Source organism: Trachypithecus francoisi, unplaced genomic scaffold, assembly GCF_009764315.1.
Source record: "Trachypithecus francoisi isolate TF-2019V2 unplaced genomic scaffold, Tfra_2.0 Lachesis_group0, whole genome shotgun sequence".
NCBI classification, from domain to species: domain Eukaryota; kingdom Metazoa; phylum Chordata; class Mammalia; order Primates; family Cercopithecidae; genus Trachypithecus; species Trachypithecus francoisi.
In genome coordinates this window covers 95,196,576-95,210,909 of record NW_022681453.1, presented here as the reverse complement: position 1 = coordinate 95,210,909, position 14,334 = coordinate 95,196,576, and the positions used below count along the sequence as shown (strand labels likewise).

The window sequence follows — 14,334 nt, the reverse complement described above, 5'->3', positions numbered from 1 at the left end:
ACAGTCAAATATTGTCTATTTTTATTATAAAATATTTACATTTCTATCTAAAATTAAAAAGCTGAAATTGTCTAGATATACTATCTTTTCTACACTTTAATAGCACAAATTATTGGTTTTTGTTTTGAAAAGTGAGGAGTAACATGTAACCTTACAAAAGAAAACATCTTTTTCATGGATGTATATCTATATCCCACTGCCCTTTTAAACTACAGCAGCTAAGGCTGGGCAGGGTGGGTCATGCCTGTAACCCTAACACTTTGGAGGCTGAGGAGGGTGGACGCTTGAGGTCAGGAGTTCAAGACTACCCTGGCCAACATGGCGAAACCCTGTCTCTACTAAAAATACAAAAATTAGCTGGGTGTGGTGGCACATGCCTGTAATTCCAGTTACTCACGAGGCTGAGGCATGAGATTCACTTGAACCCAGGGAAGTAGAAGTTACAGTGAGCCAAGAGCAGGCCACCGCACTCCAGCTCTTGGCTCACAGCAAGGCCCTGTCTCAAAAAACAAAATAAAAAAAGTTAACCCATGAAAACGCATATGCTCATAGACTATGAGCACCTCAATATAACTGAGCATCAGCCCAAGAGCTTCATGAGAAAGACATGAGAAAGAAAAACACTAAAATTTAAAATGCCACATGGTAATTAAAGAACTGTTCCAAATTTCTCAACATGTCTTAAATATAAAGACAGCAAAATTGCATATAAAATGAAACCTCACTCCCAAGGATAATGAAATTACATTGGATGGAATAGATGGGTAGAGAGTTAGACAGGAATATATCTAAGTTCCCTTCCATTTCTAAGATGATATAATTGAGATGTTTTGAACTTACCTAAGTATTTTGGATAAAAATAATCCTAGAAAGAAGAAAAAGAAAACATATATCTTAGCAAACCTAAATTTCATTATAGAGTTAAAACTTAATTTTATAATGTGTTGTTATATCAAAGATGCAAATAAATTACATATAATCATCATTTTCATATTATAACTTTTTATATAGTAAGATATACTAAGAGAAAACAATAAAGTTAAACCAATAAGACACTTAGGCTTAAAGAAATACTGATCAATTAATCATGTTTCAAAGGCTTCTAATCTGAAAACAAGCTCGATTTAAGATGGTAAATATAATCATGCATGCCCTTTTTTTGTACATCTTTTAATTTTTCCATAATGATTAGATAACCATTTGACACATTTTATGTCATAAGGATGACCCACACAGATTCAATGTTCAATCACAGTAACATACGCTGTCTTGTTTTTTTTTTTTTTTTTTTTTGAGATGAGGTTTCTCTGTGTCACCCATGCTAGAGTGCAGTGGCATGATCATGACTCACTGCAGCCTCAACCTCCTGGGATCAAGTAATCCTCCCATCTCAGTCCCCCAAGTAGCTGGAACTACGGGTACATGTCACCATGCACAGCTGATTTTTTGTTGTTGCAAATTATTTTTTTTGTAGAGATGGGGTCTCACTATGCTGCCTAGGCCTCAAACTGCTGGACTCCAGCGATCCTCCTGCCTTGGTCTCCCAAAGTGCTGGGATTACAGGTGTGAGCCAAGGTGCCCAGCTAACAGTGATATACTTTGAAGTGAATTAAAGTAGACATTTATCTTGTACATCTTATGTACATATAATACCTTACTTATAAATTGGTTGTGTACCAAAAGTTTGTCTGTAAATCAGTCATTTGGAGTAAAGAATGTGCTTTCTCAAAGGGAGAAAAATGTTAAAAATTTCTGATAGTAAAGTTCTCAGGTTGGTCAACGAAAGCATTCTTAAGCCATGATATATCTAATGTGTACCATTAACAGTACAAGAATACCTCATGAGAAAGCAAAATTTCTACACAAAGACACAGTCAATGTTACCACTTAGTAAGTACAGAACATAAGCTCATCCAGAACTGAGTCAAAGGCCTCATTCTTTCCCCCCTCACATATAAACCTACACAATAGATAATGGGATTCAAAAGTGATGTTGCGACCGTCAAAGCAATATATTAGAGATGTTGAGGCATAAGTGGTACTGAGAAGACTGGAAATGTGGACTGCAGTATTAGAGATGTGGACACCTGTAATCACGAGAATCATGACACAGTAACAAATGTTTGGTGGGGGTATGGCAGGGGGGTCACTGTGGTCACACGTGTAATCCTAGCACTTTCGGAGACTAAGGTGGGCAGATTGCTTGAGCCCAGCCTGGGCAACATGGCAAAACCCCCTCTCTACAAAGAATACCAAAATTAGTCAGGTGTGGGGCTACACACCTGTAGTCTCAGCAACATAGGAGGCTGAGAGAGGAGGATTGCCTGAGCCAGGGGGTCAGGGCCACAGTGAACCATGATCATGCCACTGCAGTCTAGCCTGGGCTGCAGAGCAAGACTCTTTGTAACTTTTTTTCTTTTCATTTCTCCCCTTTATGTCTTGCTCTTTCTGTCACTTTTTTCTCTTCTGTCAATGAGACCAATGTTAGAATTAGTGGAAGAGAGGAAGCGCATAAAGGAGTTTTCCTTACTCACTAACTTTCCTTCTCTGTGTTAAGGTCTTCTCCCTCTCTGGGCTTTTGCTGCTTAGAGGCTAAGCTGATAGAATGTATCTACAATGTTAGAAATACATATTCAATATTAATGAGTGATGTACTAATATGGTATCCTGGGCAGACAGGCATGCCTTACAATATTCCAGAATAACAAAAGAAAAATTAGAAGAGATGGGGTAAAAAAAGGTAAAATAAGAATGACAGACTGTTGATCATTATTAAAGGGGTGGGGGAGTTTGTATACTGAAATTTATTACACTGTTCTCTCTACTTTGAGATCTATTTAAAATCTATTTAAAATTTCAATATTAGATGATACCTACAATTCTGACTTAAAATCTTTCATGTAAAGTAACAGTAGGCCGGGTGCAGTGGCTTATGCCTGTAATCTCGGCACTCTGGGAGGCCGAGGCAGGTGGATTGCTTAAGCCCAGGAGTTTCAGACTTGCCTGGCCAACATGGCAAAACCCTGTCTCTACTAAAAACACAAAACTTAGCCAGGCATGGTGGCACACGCCTCTAATCCCACCTACTCAGGTGGCTGAGGCATGAGAATCTCTTGAACCCGGGAGGCTGAGGCTGCAGTGAGCAGAGACTGCACCACTGCACTCTAGCCTGGGCAACAGAAAGAGACTTTGTTTCAAAAAATTAAAATTTAAATTTAAAAAAATGCCAATGGAGAAATTTAATGAAGCATTGTGATAACAATTCAAACTAGCACACACACACACACACACGTTAATACTTCAGACATCCTCTCCCCTCCCTCTAACACTATCAAATTCTGGTTAGAAGAAAATATTTGCAAACCATAAGGTCAATACTATTTGCTGATAATGAAGTGTAACTGAACTATAGCTTAGTCAGAACAAGCTGTTATTGGTGACCAACCCCATTTTCCTTACAAACCCATTTTCCTTTGAAGGTACTTCCTCTCCCCTCCCCCTAACACTATCAAATTCTGGTTAGAAGAAAATATTTACAAACCATGAGGTCAATACTACTTGTTGATAATGAAGTGTAACTGAACTGTAGTTTAGTCAGAATCGTCTGCCTAACAAGCCCATTTTCCTTCGGAGGTACTTCCTCCTGAAATGGAAGTGGTTATGTGTGGAAGGTGATACACACAATTATTGACTTTAAGATGGAACAGAAGGGAGTACAGGCTGGAAATGTTCAGTCTGTAGTTGTATGTCTAGACGTGTGAACTTGGTAGTTTCCATAAACGCTTACCGTTTCAGGGTCATTTTCAAAGACCTCCCTGGCTTCCTCTTTATTGCACAGCTCTTCAATGCATTCTCTCTCAAGATTACCCTGTTTGGTCTCTTCAAGCATTGAATTTCCACGACGCTTCCTAACCAGGACTTGTGAAGCCTGTTGCTTTGACAAAACTGAAGGAAAAAAATACGTTTATATGAATTCATCATTTTTCCATCTAAAATATATTGTTTTATTAAACAATAAGCATTAAATTCATTTTCTGCCTGTGAATTCTATGACATTTAAAATCAGTATGATCGAACTAAGAAAGAAATGCAGATACAGAAGCACGTTAGTTAACAATTCGGAGAGCAGGTTTGGTGTGCAGCTGCAGCCCTTGTATGATGGTCCACACAAATTATTCAGGTTTATACTTGAGGTTAAACACACCAGGTAATATTCAATATTTCCTTCATTAGGACTACATCGGAGAAAACATGCTGAGGTCAGGTGTGGTGGCTCACCTTCGTAATCCCAGTACTTTGGGAGGCTGAGGCGGGAGGACCACCTGAACCCAGGAGTTCAAACCCATCCTGGGCAAAAGAGCGAGACCCCATTTCTACAAAAAACAAACAAACAAATTATATATATATATATACACATATAGTTGAGAAGGAGTCTCGTTCTGTCGCCCAGGCTGGAGTACAGTGGCACGATCTCGGCTCACTGTAACCTCTGTCTCCCAGATTCAAGTGATTCTCCTGCCTCAGCCTCCTGAGTAGCTGGGATTACCGGAGTGTACCACCGCATAAAAAATATTAATTGGGCATGGTGGCATGCACTTGTAGTCCTTGCTACCTGGGAGGCTAAGGAGGGAGTGCCACTTGAGCTCAGGAGTTCAAGGTTACAGTGAGCTATGATCATACCACTTCACTCCAGCCAATAAGACCCTCACTCTAAAAAAAAAAAAAAAAATCTGAAAAAAACATAATGAAATGCCTATGTCAAAAGCCATAGTCTTAGCCAGGCCTGGTGGCACACGCCTGTAATCCCAGCTTTTTGGGAAACTGAGGCACCAGAATCATTTGAACCAGGGAGCCAGAGGTTGCAGTGAGCTGAGATTGCGCCACTGCACTCCAGCCTGGGCAATAGAGCAAGACTCTGTCTCAAAAAAGAAAAAAAAGAAAAAGAAAAAGAAAAAAAAAGCCATATGATCTTTAAAGCAAGAGTAATAAACTTTCTCAATTTTAATGAAAAACCTTTGTGATCTCTGTGGAGATTGTTGTTGAACAGCAACAATGAAAATAATATAACAAAGTTCAATATCAAGCAACAGACTGGAGGAAAATACCTACAGCATATAGAAAAGAAAAAATAGCATCCAGATAAGCTGACCGATACAGAAATGCATGTATGGTTGTATTTCTAAAATATAAACAAACTATAAAGAAAACAATATAAACAATCATATAAACCATCACTACAAAGAAAAAATGGGCAATAAACATTATAAAGTGTTCAAATCAAACTTTTTAAAAATTGGATTTTTGCATATTAGACTGACAAAACTTTAAAAGAATGATAATATCAATTATTGGTGAGAGTAAGGGAAAACATGTATTCTTGTACACTGGTAGTAGAGCATAAACTGGCAGGTTTTATTTGAAGGTAGTTTGCTAAAATTTAAAGCACATATACTCTTCATCTCAACAACTCTGCTTCTAAGTATGTCCTACATATATGCCCATGTGCTGGAAAAAATAGAATCATTTATTGAAAGACTGTTTGTGAGATCAAAAAATTAAAAATGACTTAAATATCTATCAAGAGGAGCACAGGATCAGGCACAGTGGCTCATGCCTGTAATCCCAGCACTTTGGGAGGCCAAGGCAGGAGGATCACTTGAGCCAAGGAGTTCAAGACCAGCCTGGACAACCAAGAGAGACCCTATATCTCCAAAAAATTTTAACAACTGTCCAGGTGTAGTGGTGCGTGCCTGTAGTCCCAGCTAGTCAGGAGGCTGAGGCAGGAGGATCACTTGAGCCTGCAGGGGATCAAGGCTACAGTCAGCTATGATCACAGCACTGCATTCCAGTGTGGGTGACAGAGCAAGACCCTGACTTTAAAAAAATAAAAAAGATGCCGGGCGCGGTGGCTCAAGCCTGTAATCCCAGCACTTTGGGAGGCCGAGACGGGCGAATCACGAGGTCAGGAGATCGAGACCATCTTGGCTAACACGGTGAAACCCCGTCTCTACTAAAAAATACAAAAAACTAGCCGGGCGAGGTGGCGGGTGCCTGTAGTCCCAGCTACTCGGGAGGCTGAGGCAGGAGAATGGCGTAAACCCATGAGGCAGAGCTTGCAGTGAGCTGAGATCAAGCCACTGCACTCCAGCCCAGGCTAGAGCGAGACTCCGTCTCAAAAAAAAAAATAAATAAATAAATAAATAAAAAATAAAAAAGAGGGGAATGGAAATAAAAGCTATAATAAACCTGTGCTGTGGAATAATATGCAGTTGCTAAAAGGAAGATACTCTTGTACTGAAGATCTCAAAGATACAGTAAGTTAAAATGCAAGTTGTAAAATGCCACACTCATAGCATCATTCTCTATAAATCAGCTAAAGTAGTAGATATGTAAGTGTCATGTGGAAAAATACACAGAAAGGAGTTTGGAAAGACTAACTGCTAATACAACAATTATATCTGGAGAAAAGTATGGAGAGTGTAGAGTTTTGGTTTATTATTTTAGTATGTTAATATAGCTTTTCAATGAAAAATGTAAAAAACATAAATAAAATCTACAAATAACTTTTTTCCTGATTTTAACCACAAATGATTCTTTCACTAAGAAGATAAACAAGTAATATAAATGTCTGAATTTCTTTTCTTTTTCTTGTCTCTTATTACCTGGTAAACAATAAGCAATAAATACTCAAAAGTTGAACAGTAGAAGAAAAAAAAACCAAAAAGACTAATCAACAGTCACTCACCATATTTGTTAAGTAACTAAAAAATCTTTCAAGAGTGAAGTAATATTACTTTATTTCTCTGACTTGCCAAAGCAGAAGTTTAAATGTAATGAATAAATGAATAAATGGTTTGGATTAGATTTATAACCCTATCTCTTGCCATGTTTATCATGCTCATTAAAATAGAGATTAAGTCAAGGCAGTGTGTATATAAAAGATGGTACTCTGTGATCATGCTATCTGCCAAGTGTGTTACTGACTGATCAATGACAGTCCTGTCAACAATGAAAGAGCCTGGCATGGGCAATTATCTCATTTATTTGAAGTAGTTTTATGCATGCTAGTTTGTAATAAATACAGCAAAAAAAAAAATTGGACTTTTTGAACTTCACAGCAAATATGTGATTCAGGGGAAAACAATAACACTTTAATGAAAGGGTGAATACACTGATACAATTTTAAAAATCAAGGTTAAAAGCACTTAGGAAATAAAGCGCCACAAATATTCACTTCTTGGCATTTTTTCCTTACACAATTATTAACTTCTGGAATTAGGAGTTTGATAGTGATTTTTAAGATATGGCCCCCCACTAAATGGTACAAACCAGGTAGAATAACACATACTGTATCCATGCTTGTGAAAGCAAAGGTCTAAATCACCTAGAATAGCCAAGGTTTTCGAGTTCTTAGGAATGTCCACTTAAGTTTAGAAAAGTAAACATAACAACTTTTATTATTTAAGAGATGACAAAACTCAGGTAAAAAGCATGCAACATATTTTTCCATAACTGTAAAGTGAATAAACAACAAAACTACAGGTGGATCATAGGCATCCCAACTCTCAGACCTGCAATCCATTGTTTGTTGTCTGCCGCTTTTCAAAAATCAGGAAGTTTTATTGTCTCTATTGTTGAGAGGAATATTAAAAAACAAAAACTGTTACGCTTCTGTCCTACAGAAAATTAAGCTAACAACAAAAAAAATTTTGTCTAAATATATTTGCACCAAATTTGGATGTAATCTAGTTCAGCCCAACGATGCTTTAAGTTGGTATGATACATAACAATGTTCAAAGCATGAATTAATTATTTCATTTGATTTTCACATAATGAAATAAACTATAAGACAAAATTATCATCCCTATTTTCCTACTGAAGAAATTGAAGCTGGGAAAGGTGACATCATTTGTTGTAAGCTATGCTAATGGAATTCAAATATACCCATCCCCTTAGTCTAGTGCTCTTTTCTTCTGTGTATTCTGCTACTCAAATGTCCACGATGTACCTGATTTAATTTTTTTATTTACATATTTTTATTTGGAAATGTGTTTATCAGTACAGTGAAACTAAATTATAGAGACACTGATGTCATTAAATATAATTACTTTATAATAAAAGACATGGTAATATATGATATAAGATTTTAGAACTTCAGTGGAATGGGCAGCTTCACACTGATGCCGTTTCAACAGTGAATTATTTCAGTCTACCTACTTTCCGAGAATGTCACCATCTCTTAATAAGAAAATAATCTTTGGGGTCTAGAATTACTTTGGCGCCTCCATATTCTGAGGGAAATACTTTATCTCCAGCTTTCACACTGACTACTTGAATTCCTTTCCTTTAGGGCCCAATCCAACAGCTACTGCTGTTGTTTGCAATACTTTTTCTGAGAAGTTTCTGGAAGCATAATACCTTCTTTGGTTACAGTTTTGGCTGCACTACTTTCAACCAAACAATACTTGGTCAAAGAGCAGAAGAAACTTTCTACATGTTTGTTCTCCATGACTCCCGCTGCCACAGCTCATACTCTACTCTTGCACAACTGCCATGAGCTGATTTTAATTTTTGTAAAAGAAATTATGTGGTTTTGCAGTGGATAAGGTCACTATCTTAAATAATTAGTTGTCCTTTACAAAATAAACCCATCCATCTAAGAGAAGAGATTTCGAAGCAGTCTACCGCTTCTCGCCAGAAAGGTACAGGCATGACATCATGAATGCAAATTAAAACTACAGGACTGTGGGATGAGACAAGCATGGGGTCTGAAGTGCTTTCACCAGTTGGCTCAAAGTCCTTCTGCCCAAAAATATTCACCTTGCTGATATGCAGGAATATCTAAGAAGTTTCGTAATTTGCCATAATAACCATGACATATAAGCACATAAATGCTGTTTTACATTATCTCCTTTCATCTGAATCATAACTGTTCTAAGTAGATTAAAATTTTCCATTTTATACATGAATAAGCTAAAACTTAGAGTTGAGTTAATTTTACCAAGTTACCACAGCTGAGAACACAGACAACCAGCATCCCAAACCTGTCCTCTTTTGGTATTAGCACACTGTCCCTTACTCATTTGTTTCACTTCTCTGTATTAAGAAGTATCTCAAGAAAGTGCTTGTTAAAATCCAACTATGTTGCTTGAAAAGTGTTACATTCAGATTCAAAATTTTAGGTTAAAATGTGGAGTTGATGAGTCTTTCAAGAGAAGAAGTACAACTGAGTCAACCTGATTTTTTTAACTTACCTGAGTCACTCCTTCTTCAAAATAATGACCAAACCAGATGGAACAATTATGACAATAATAAAACCATTGTGCAAACATGAACTGGAATTCTCTTTGAAACTGTATTCACAGCCTTCATATGTTCTCTTCATGTGAGGGGTAAATCTTTGTTTTTTGAGAGTAAATTTGATTGACTTACCTCCAAAAAAGTAATTTATTGTTATTGATTTCATAAGAGTCCCTGTAACGATAGTGATGCTAGCACCACCTCTGCTAATGCCACCCTCTGTTCAAGGAGGGCAGGACCAAAGATCTGCATTGTCCAACACTGACCAGGCAGGTAAGGATGAGGTGGCAGATGGAGGAGGGTCCAGACCTTAGGATAGCTTATCCTCTGAAGCTCTTCCATTTTGCTCCCTTGTTTTTTTGCAAAGATGGTTCTCACATTCTTCCCTCCAAAAGCCCATCTCTCTTTTAGTTCTACTTTCCATCTCTCTTTTCCCTAGGCTCTTCTTATTTGGCATCTCAAAAATGAAAAATTGCCCCTGAAAGAATGTTTCTGAGAAGAGAGTCTTTGGCTAGTATTTGGGTTGGCTGACTATTTTTATCTTTGTTTGGGCTTCAGTGTTGGATGAGGTGAAGGAAAATGGCTTTCACTTTACAAATACGGAGAACCACCAGATAATACTTTGAGATATAACTGTGCTTCACGCATCTCAATTGTTGAAACAGTGTATTTTATTTAAACCAAGACTGGGGCTGGGTACTGTGGCTCACACATGTAATCCCAACACATTGGGAGGCTGAGGAGGGAGGATCCCTTCAGCCCAGGAGTTTGAAACCAGCCTGGGCATCATAGGGAGACACCATCTCCACAAAAAAATTAAAAAGTAGTTGGGCATGGGCCAGGCACAGTGGCTCACACCTGTAATCCCAGCACTTCAGGAGGCCGAGACAGGCGGATCACAAGGTCAGGAGATCGAGACCATCCTGGCTAACACGGTGAAACTCCGTCTCTACTAAAAATACAAAAACTTAGCCGGGCGTGGTGGCGGGTGCCTGTGGTCCCAGCTACTCGGGAGGCTGAGGCTGGAAAATGGCGAGAACCCGGGAGGCAGAGCTTGCAGTGAGCCAAGATTGAGCCACTGCACTCCAGCCTGGGCGACAGAGTGAGATTACGTATCAAAAAAAAAAAAAGTTGTTGGGCATGGTGGCACACACCTGGAGTCCTAACTACTTGGGAGGCTGAGGCTGAAGGATTGCTTGAGCCCAGAAGGTTGAGGTACAGGGAGCTCTGATTGTGTCGCTGCACTCCAGCCTGGGTGACAGCACAAGACCTTGGAAAAAAAAAAAAAAGCCTGAGAAAAAAAATTGCATATATTATTTTAAAAATTGATTAATAATGGGCTGGCGTGGTGGCCCACACCTGTAATCCCAACACTCTGGGAGGCCAAAGTGGGCTGATCACTTGAAGTCAGCAGTTCGAGTCTAGCCTGGCCAATATGGTGAAATGCAATCTCTACTAAAACTACAAAATTTAGCCAGGATGGATCACGGGGTCAGGAGTTTGAGATCAGCCTGGCCAATATAGTGAAATCCCATCTCTACTAAAAATACAAAAGTTAGCTGGGCGTGCTGGTGCATGCCTGTAACCCCAGCTACTCGTGAGGCTGAGGCAGAAGAATCACTTGAACCCAGGAGGCACAGATTGCAGTGAGCCGAGATTGCACCACTGCACTCCACCCTGTGAGACAGAGAGACCCCGTCTCAAAAAAAAAAAAAAAAAAATTAACCAGGAGTGATGGCAGGCACCTCTAATCCCAGTTACTCAGGAGGCTGAGGCAGGAGAATCACTTGAACCCGGGAGGTGGAGGCTGAAGTGAGCAGAGATTGCACCACTGCACTCCAGCCTGGGTGACAGAGCAAGGCTCCATCACACACACACACACACACACACAAAAGGCTAGTTAATAATGGTAAAAATTACTAAATAATAATGGTAAAAATGGCTGCATATTCAAAAATGTATTTAAAATAATTACAGTCACTGTAAAATACTTCAGTTATTTTTCATAAAGATTTCTACCACAGAAAATTTCTAGTTGGGGGAAGGAAGCAATTTTTAAAATGTGAAGGTTGCCAGGATTAAGGAAAACTCAAAGATAGGTTTTTATGTAGGGATTGGCCAACTATTATCCGTGCTTTTCTCCAGATTTTACACTTTGTATCACAGTGAGGATTATGCTGCTGTGCAACAATTTCTTCTCACATTGTGTTAAGGTTTGGAATGGGTTAAAGAACATTCTGTAATGATGAACTCTATCTACGTCTTTTTGAAGGACTGAGCAAATACTGACTGATGAGAAATACTTTACGAGAGTCAAAGATCATAAGAGATAGGTGTGGATGAAGATTGAAATCCAGGGAGAGAAAAAGAGGAAGTAATCTGTGAACGAGACGTTGCACATATAAAGGTGAGTTCTAAAACATTAAGGATAGGGGAGTGTAGGCTGGCATTTATTTGGAAGTAGAAAAGCCACTGGTGGCATTTAAAAAAAAAAAAAAATGTGACCATTGACCCTCCATTATGGAACAGATCAATGAATGAGTACAGGAGCAATGCCTGAACTGTTTAACTACAACAGAAGTGAAATGGACCTCTCCTTACTCCAAGATTTAATTATAACTTCAATTTACAGTCCCTTTCTAGGGGGAAAAAAAAAAAAGTCACTCTGGCATTGTTTCCACAGATGAAAACCTTTAACTAGACAGAGAAAGCAGTACACATTAGTTATTCCCTCCAAACAGCAAATATCTTTACTCAAATGATAAAATAGGCAGCTTTATTACCCAGATAAAAAGTTACACTGACCATTTATTTTATTTGAATTGTTTGTTCTTGGTCAGTGATAAATGAAGACGCTTCATTGAAGGATTCAAGAGCTCAGATGTTGGCAAGGATAAAGAAGGAATTTTCTACAACTCTATTTTTTTTCTCCTGACCACTAGATTGCAAACTGGTGATGTTTCCTGATGCTACAACAGGAGGTCTTTTTCATGACGTGCAGCAAGATATGCCCATAGTCAGCTTTCACTGTCTTTTTTTATCTCCTACCCACTAGGACCCCAAAACATTATTTGATTTTGACATCATGCACCAAGAAGCTACCGCACAGAAAATGTTTTATTTTTGTTCTATTTGACTTATTTTGTTACAATTACATCAATATTATTAGTTCTGTGACCTGGGTCTGTATTTATATTTGGAAAAGCAACAGGCAAAGTGTTCCTGGATATTTAAAAAGGCAATAGTAAAAGAATTCTCCTAATTTTGCAATATCCCCCTACTTGCAATAGCCCCTACATCCCTGAAATAAGCAAGTCTGAAACTGTGCTTAGAAGTTTAGAAGGACTCCATATATCAATGGAGTTCCTCTGACTCTTAGGATATAATTTATCTATTAAAGTGCTTATTTGCAAGTGAGATTACTTGGAATATTGGTATATCATCAAGTAAGTCTTTCTAATTCGATAGTTTCTACCAGCATCTCAGAACCCTCTGTCAAATAACCAAAAGGTTTTAAGACACAGTCTAAATAACAGTGAAAACAATAACTCATGAAGGAAAGAAGAGAACATCATTGGGATAAGGAATCAAGGAAAAAAATAAAAATAAAACAAGCAGCAAGAAAAGAGGCGGTTAACATAGAAACTCAAGTCTACATTTAAAAAAAAAAGTCAGCCACAGACAAAATGAAAAAACTACCTTTTTTTCCATAGTAAGTAAAATGATAAAATAAGCATTTTCGTTGTACTTGGCAAGGTGTTATGGACTGAATGTGTGTCCTCATCTCCCCCCCACACCCCTCCCCGCCCCCCCGCCCCCCACCCCGTGCTCCAAATTCATATGTTGAAGCCCTAACACCCAGTGTGACTATCTTTGGAGACAGGTCCTTGAAGGAAGTAATTAAGACGAGATGGGGTCATAATGTGACCCCCTAAGATTAGTGTCCCATAAAGATGGCAACCATAGACACTGATGATGATTAAAAGGGGAAGAGAGGGAAGGGAAAAGAGTTGAAAAACTAACTGCTGTTTGCTATGCTCACTATTTGGGTGACAGGATCATTTTGCCCCAAATCTGAGCATCATGTAATGTACCCATGTAACAAACCTGCACACGTATCCCCTGAATCTAAAACAAAAGTTAAAATTATATAAATACATAAATATAAAAGCAAAAATAATAATAATAAAAAGAGATTAGTGTCCTTATAAGGGACTTAGGGGAGTTCTCTATAGCTCTCTTGTGCTTTCTCTATCCCCTGTGCACACACCAAGGAAAGGCCATCTGAGTAGCCAGCGAGAAGGCAGCCATTTGCAAGCCAGGAAAAAAGTTTCTGCAGCAGAAACTGAGTTAACTGAACTTAATGTTGGACTTTCTAGACTCCAGAACTACGAGAAAATAAATTTCTATGGTTTAAGCCACAAAGTCTGTGTTGTTTTGTTGTAGTAGCCTGAGCAGACTAATAAACAAGGCAAGTAAGTCATGGACTATTTCTAGCTTCTCTGTAAAGGCATAGAAAGTGATGCTTACGGTTAACGATGGTAGAGAGTATTTCTGTCTTCTCCCTCTAGGACCACGTAAAAATGATATTAAGATAAACGCTTGTTAAAATTTTAAGGAGTAAGAGAATTTTTAAAAACATGTTTTTTGTTTAAAAAATATAACAATTGAGAGCATGGGAGGGATCATTATTAAATAAGTGATTTCAATAAATTCTCCAAGCTGGAAAGCTGATGAGAACCCGTTGGTGAATAAATAAGGGAGAGGAAGAGTTGATCCAATATACACACTCAGAGTTATAATGGAAATAAGAACACTTTTGCCTACAGACGCCTACAATGGAAGTAAGAACGCTTTCACCTAAAGACCCTCAGAAAGACTTTAACATAGCATCAGCAGGAGGGTGGGAGAAGGCAACTAGAAGCAGAGGGATTAATTTTAAAATCCCCAATGACACACCAACAATAGTTTCCCCATCCCAATGTACATGAAGTAATTGTCAGGCCTCTGAGCCCAAGCTAACCCATCATATCC

At 38.4% G+C, this 14,334-nt stretch overlaps 1 protein-coding gene across 1 annotated transcript in view; it reads right to left on the bottom strand.

Moving 5' to 3' along the window:
* The window catches only part of PROS1 (protein S), a 101,209-nt gene that overhangs the window by 52,484 nt on the left and 34,391 nt on the right, over window positions 1–14,334 (bottom strand). The window contains exons 2-3 of the mRNA XM_033211570.1: window positions 3,788–3,945; window positions 841–865 (exon numbers count right to left, since the gene is read on the bottom strand). Of these exons, the coding sequence (XP_033067461.1) occupies window positions 841–865; window positions 3,788–3,945 (183 nt within the window). The remainder of the gene's footprint in view (window positions 1–840; window positions 866–3,787; window positions 3,946–14,334) is intronic.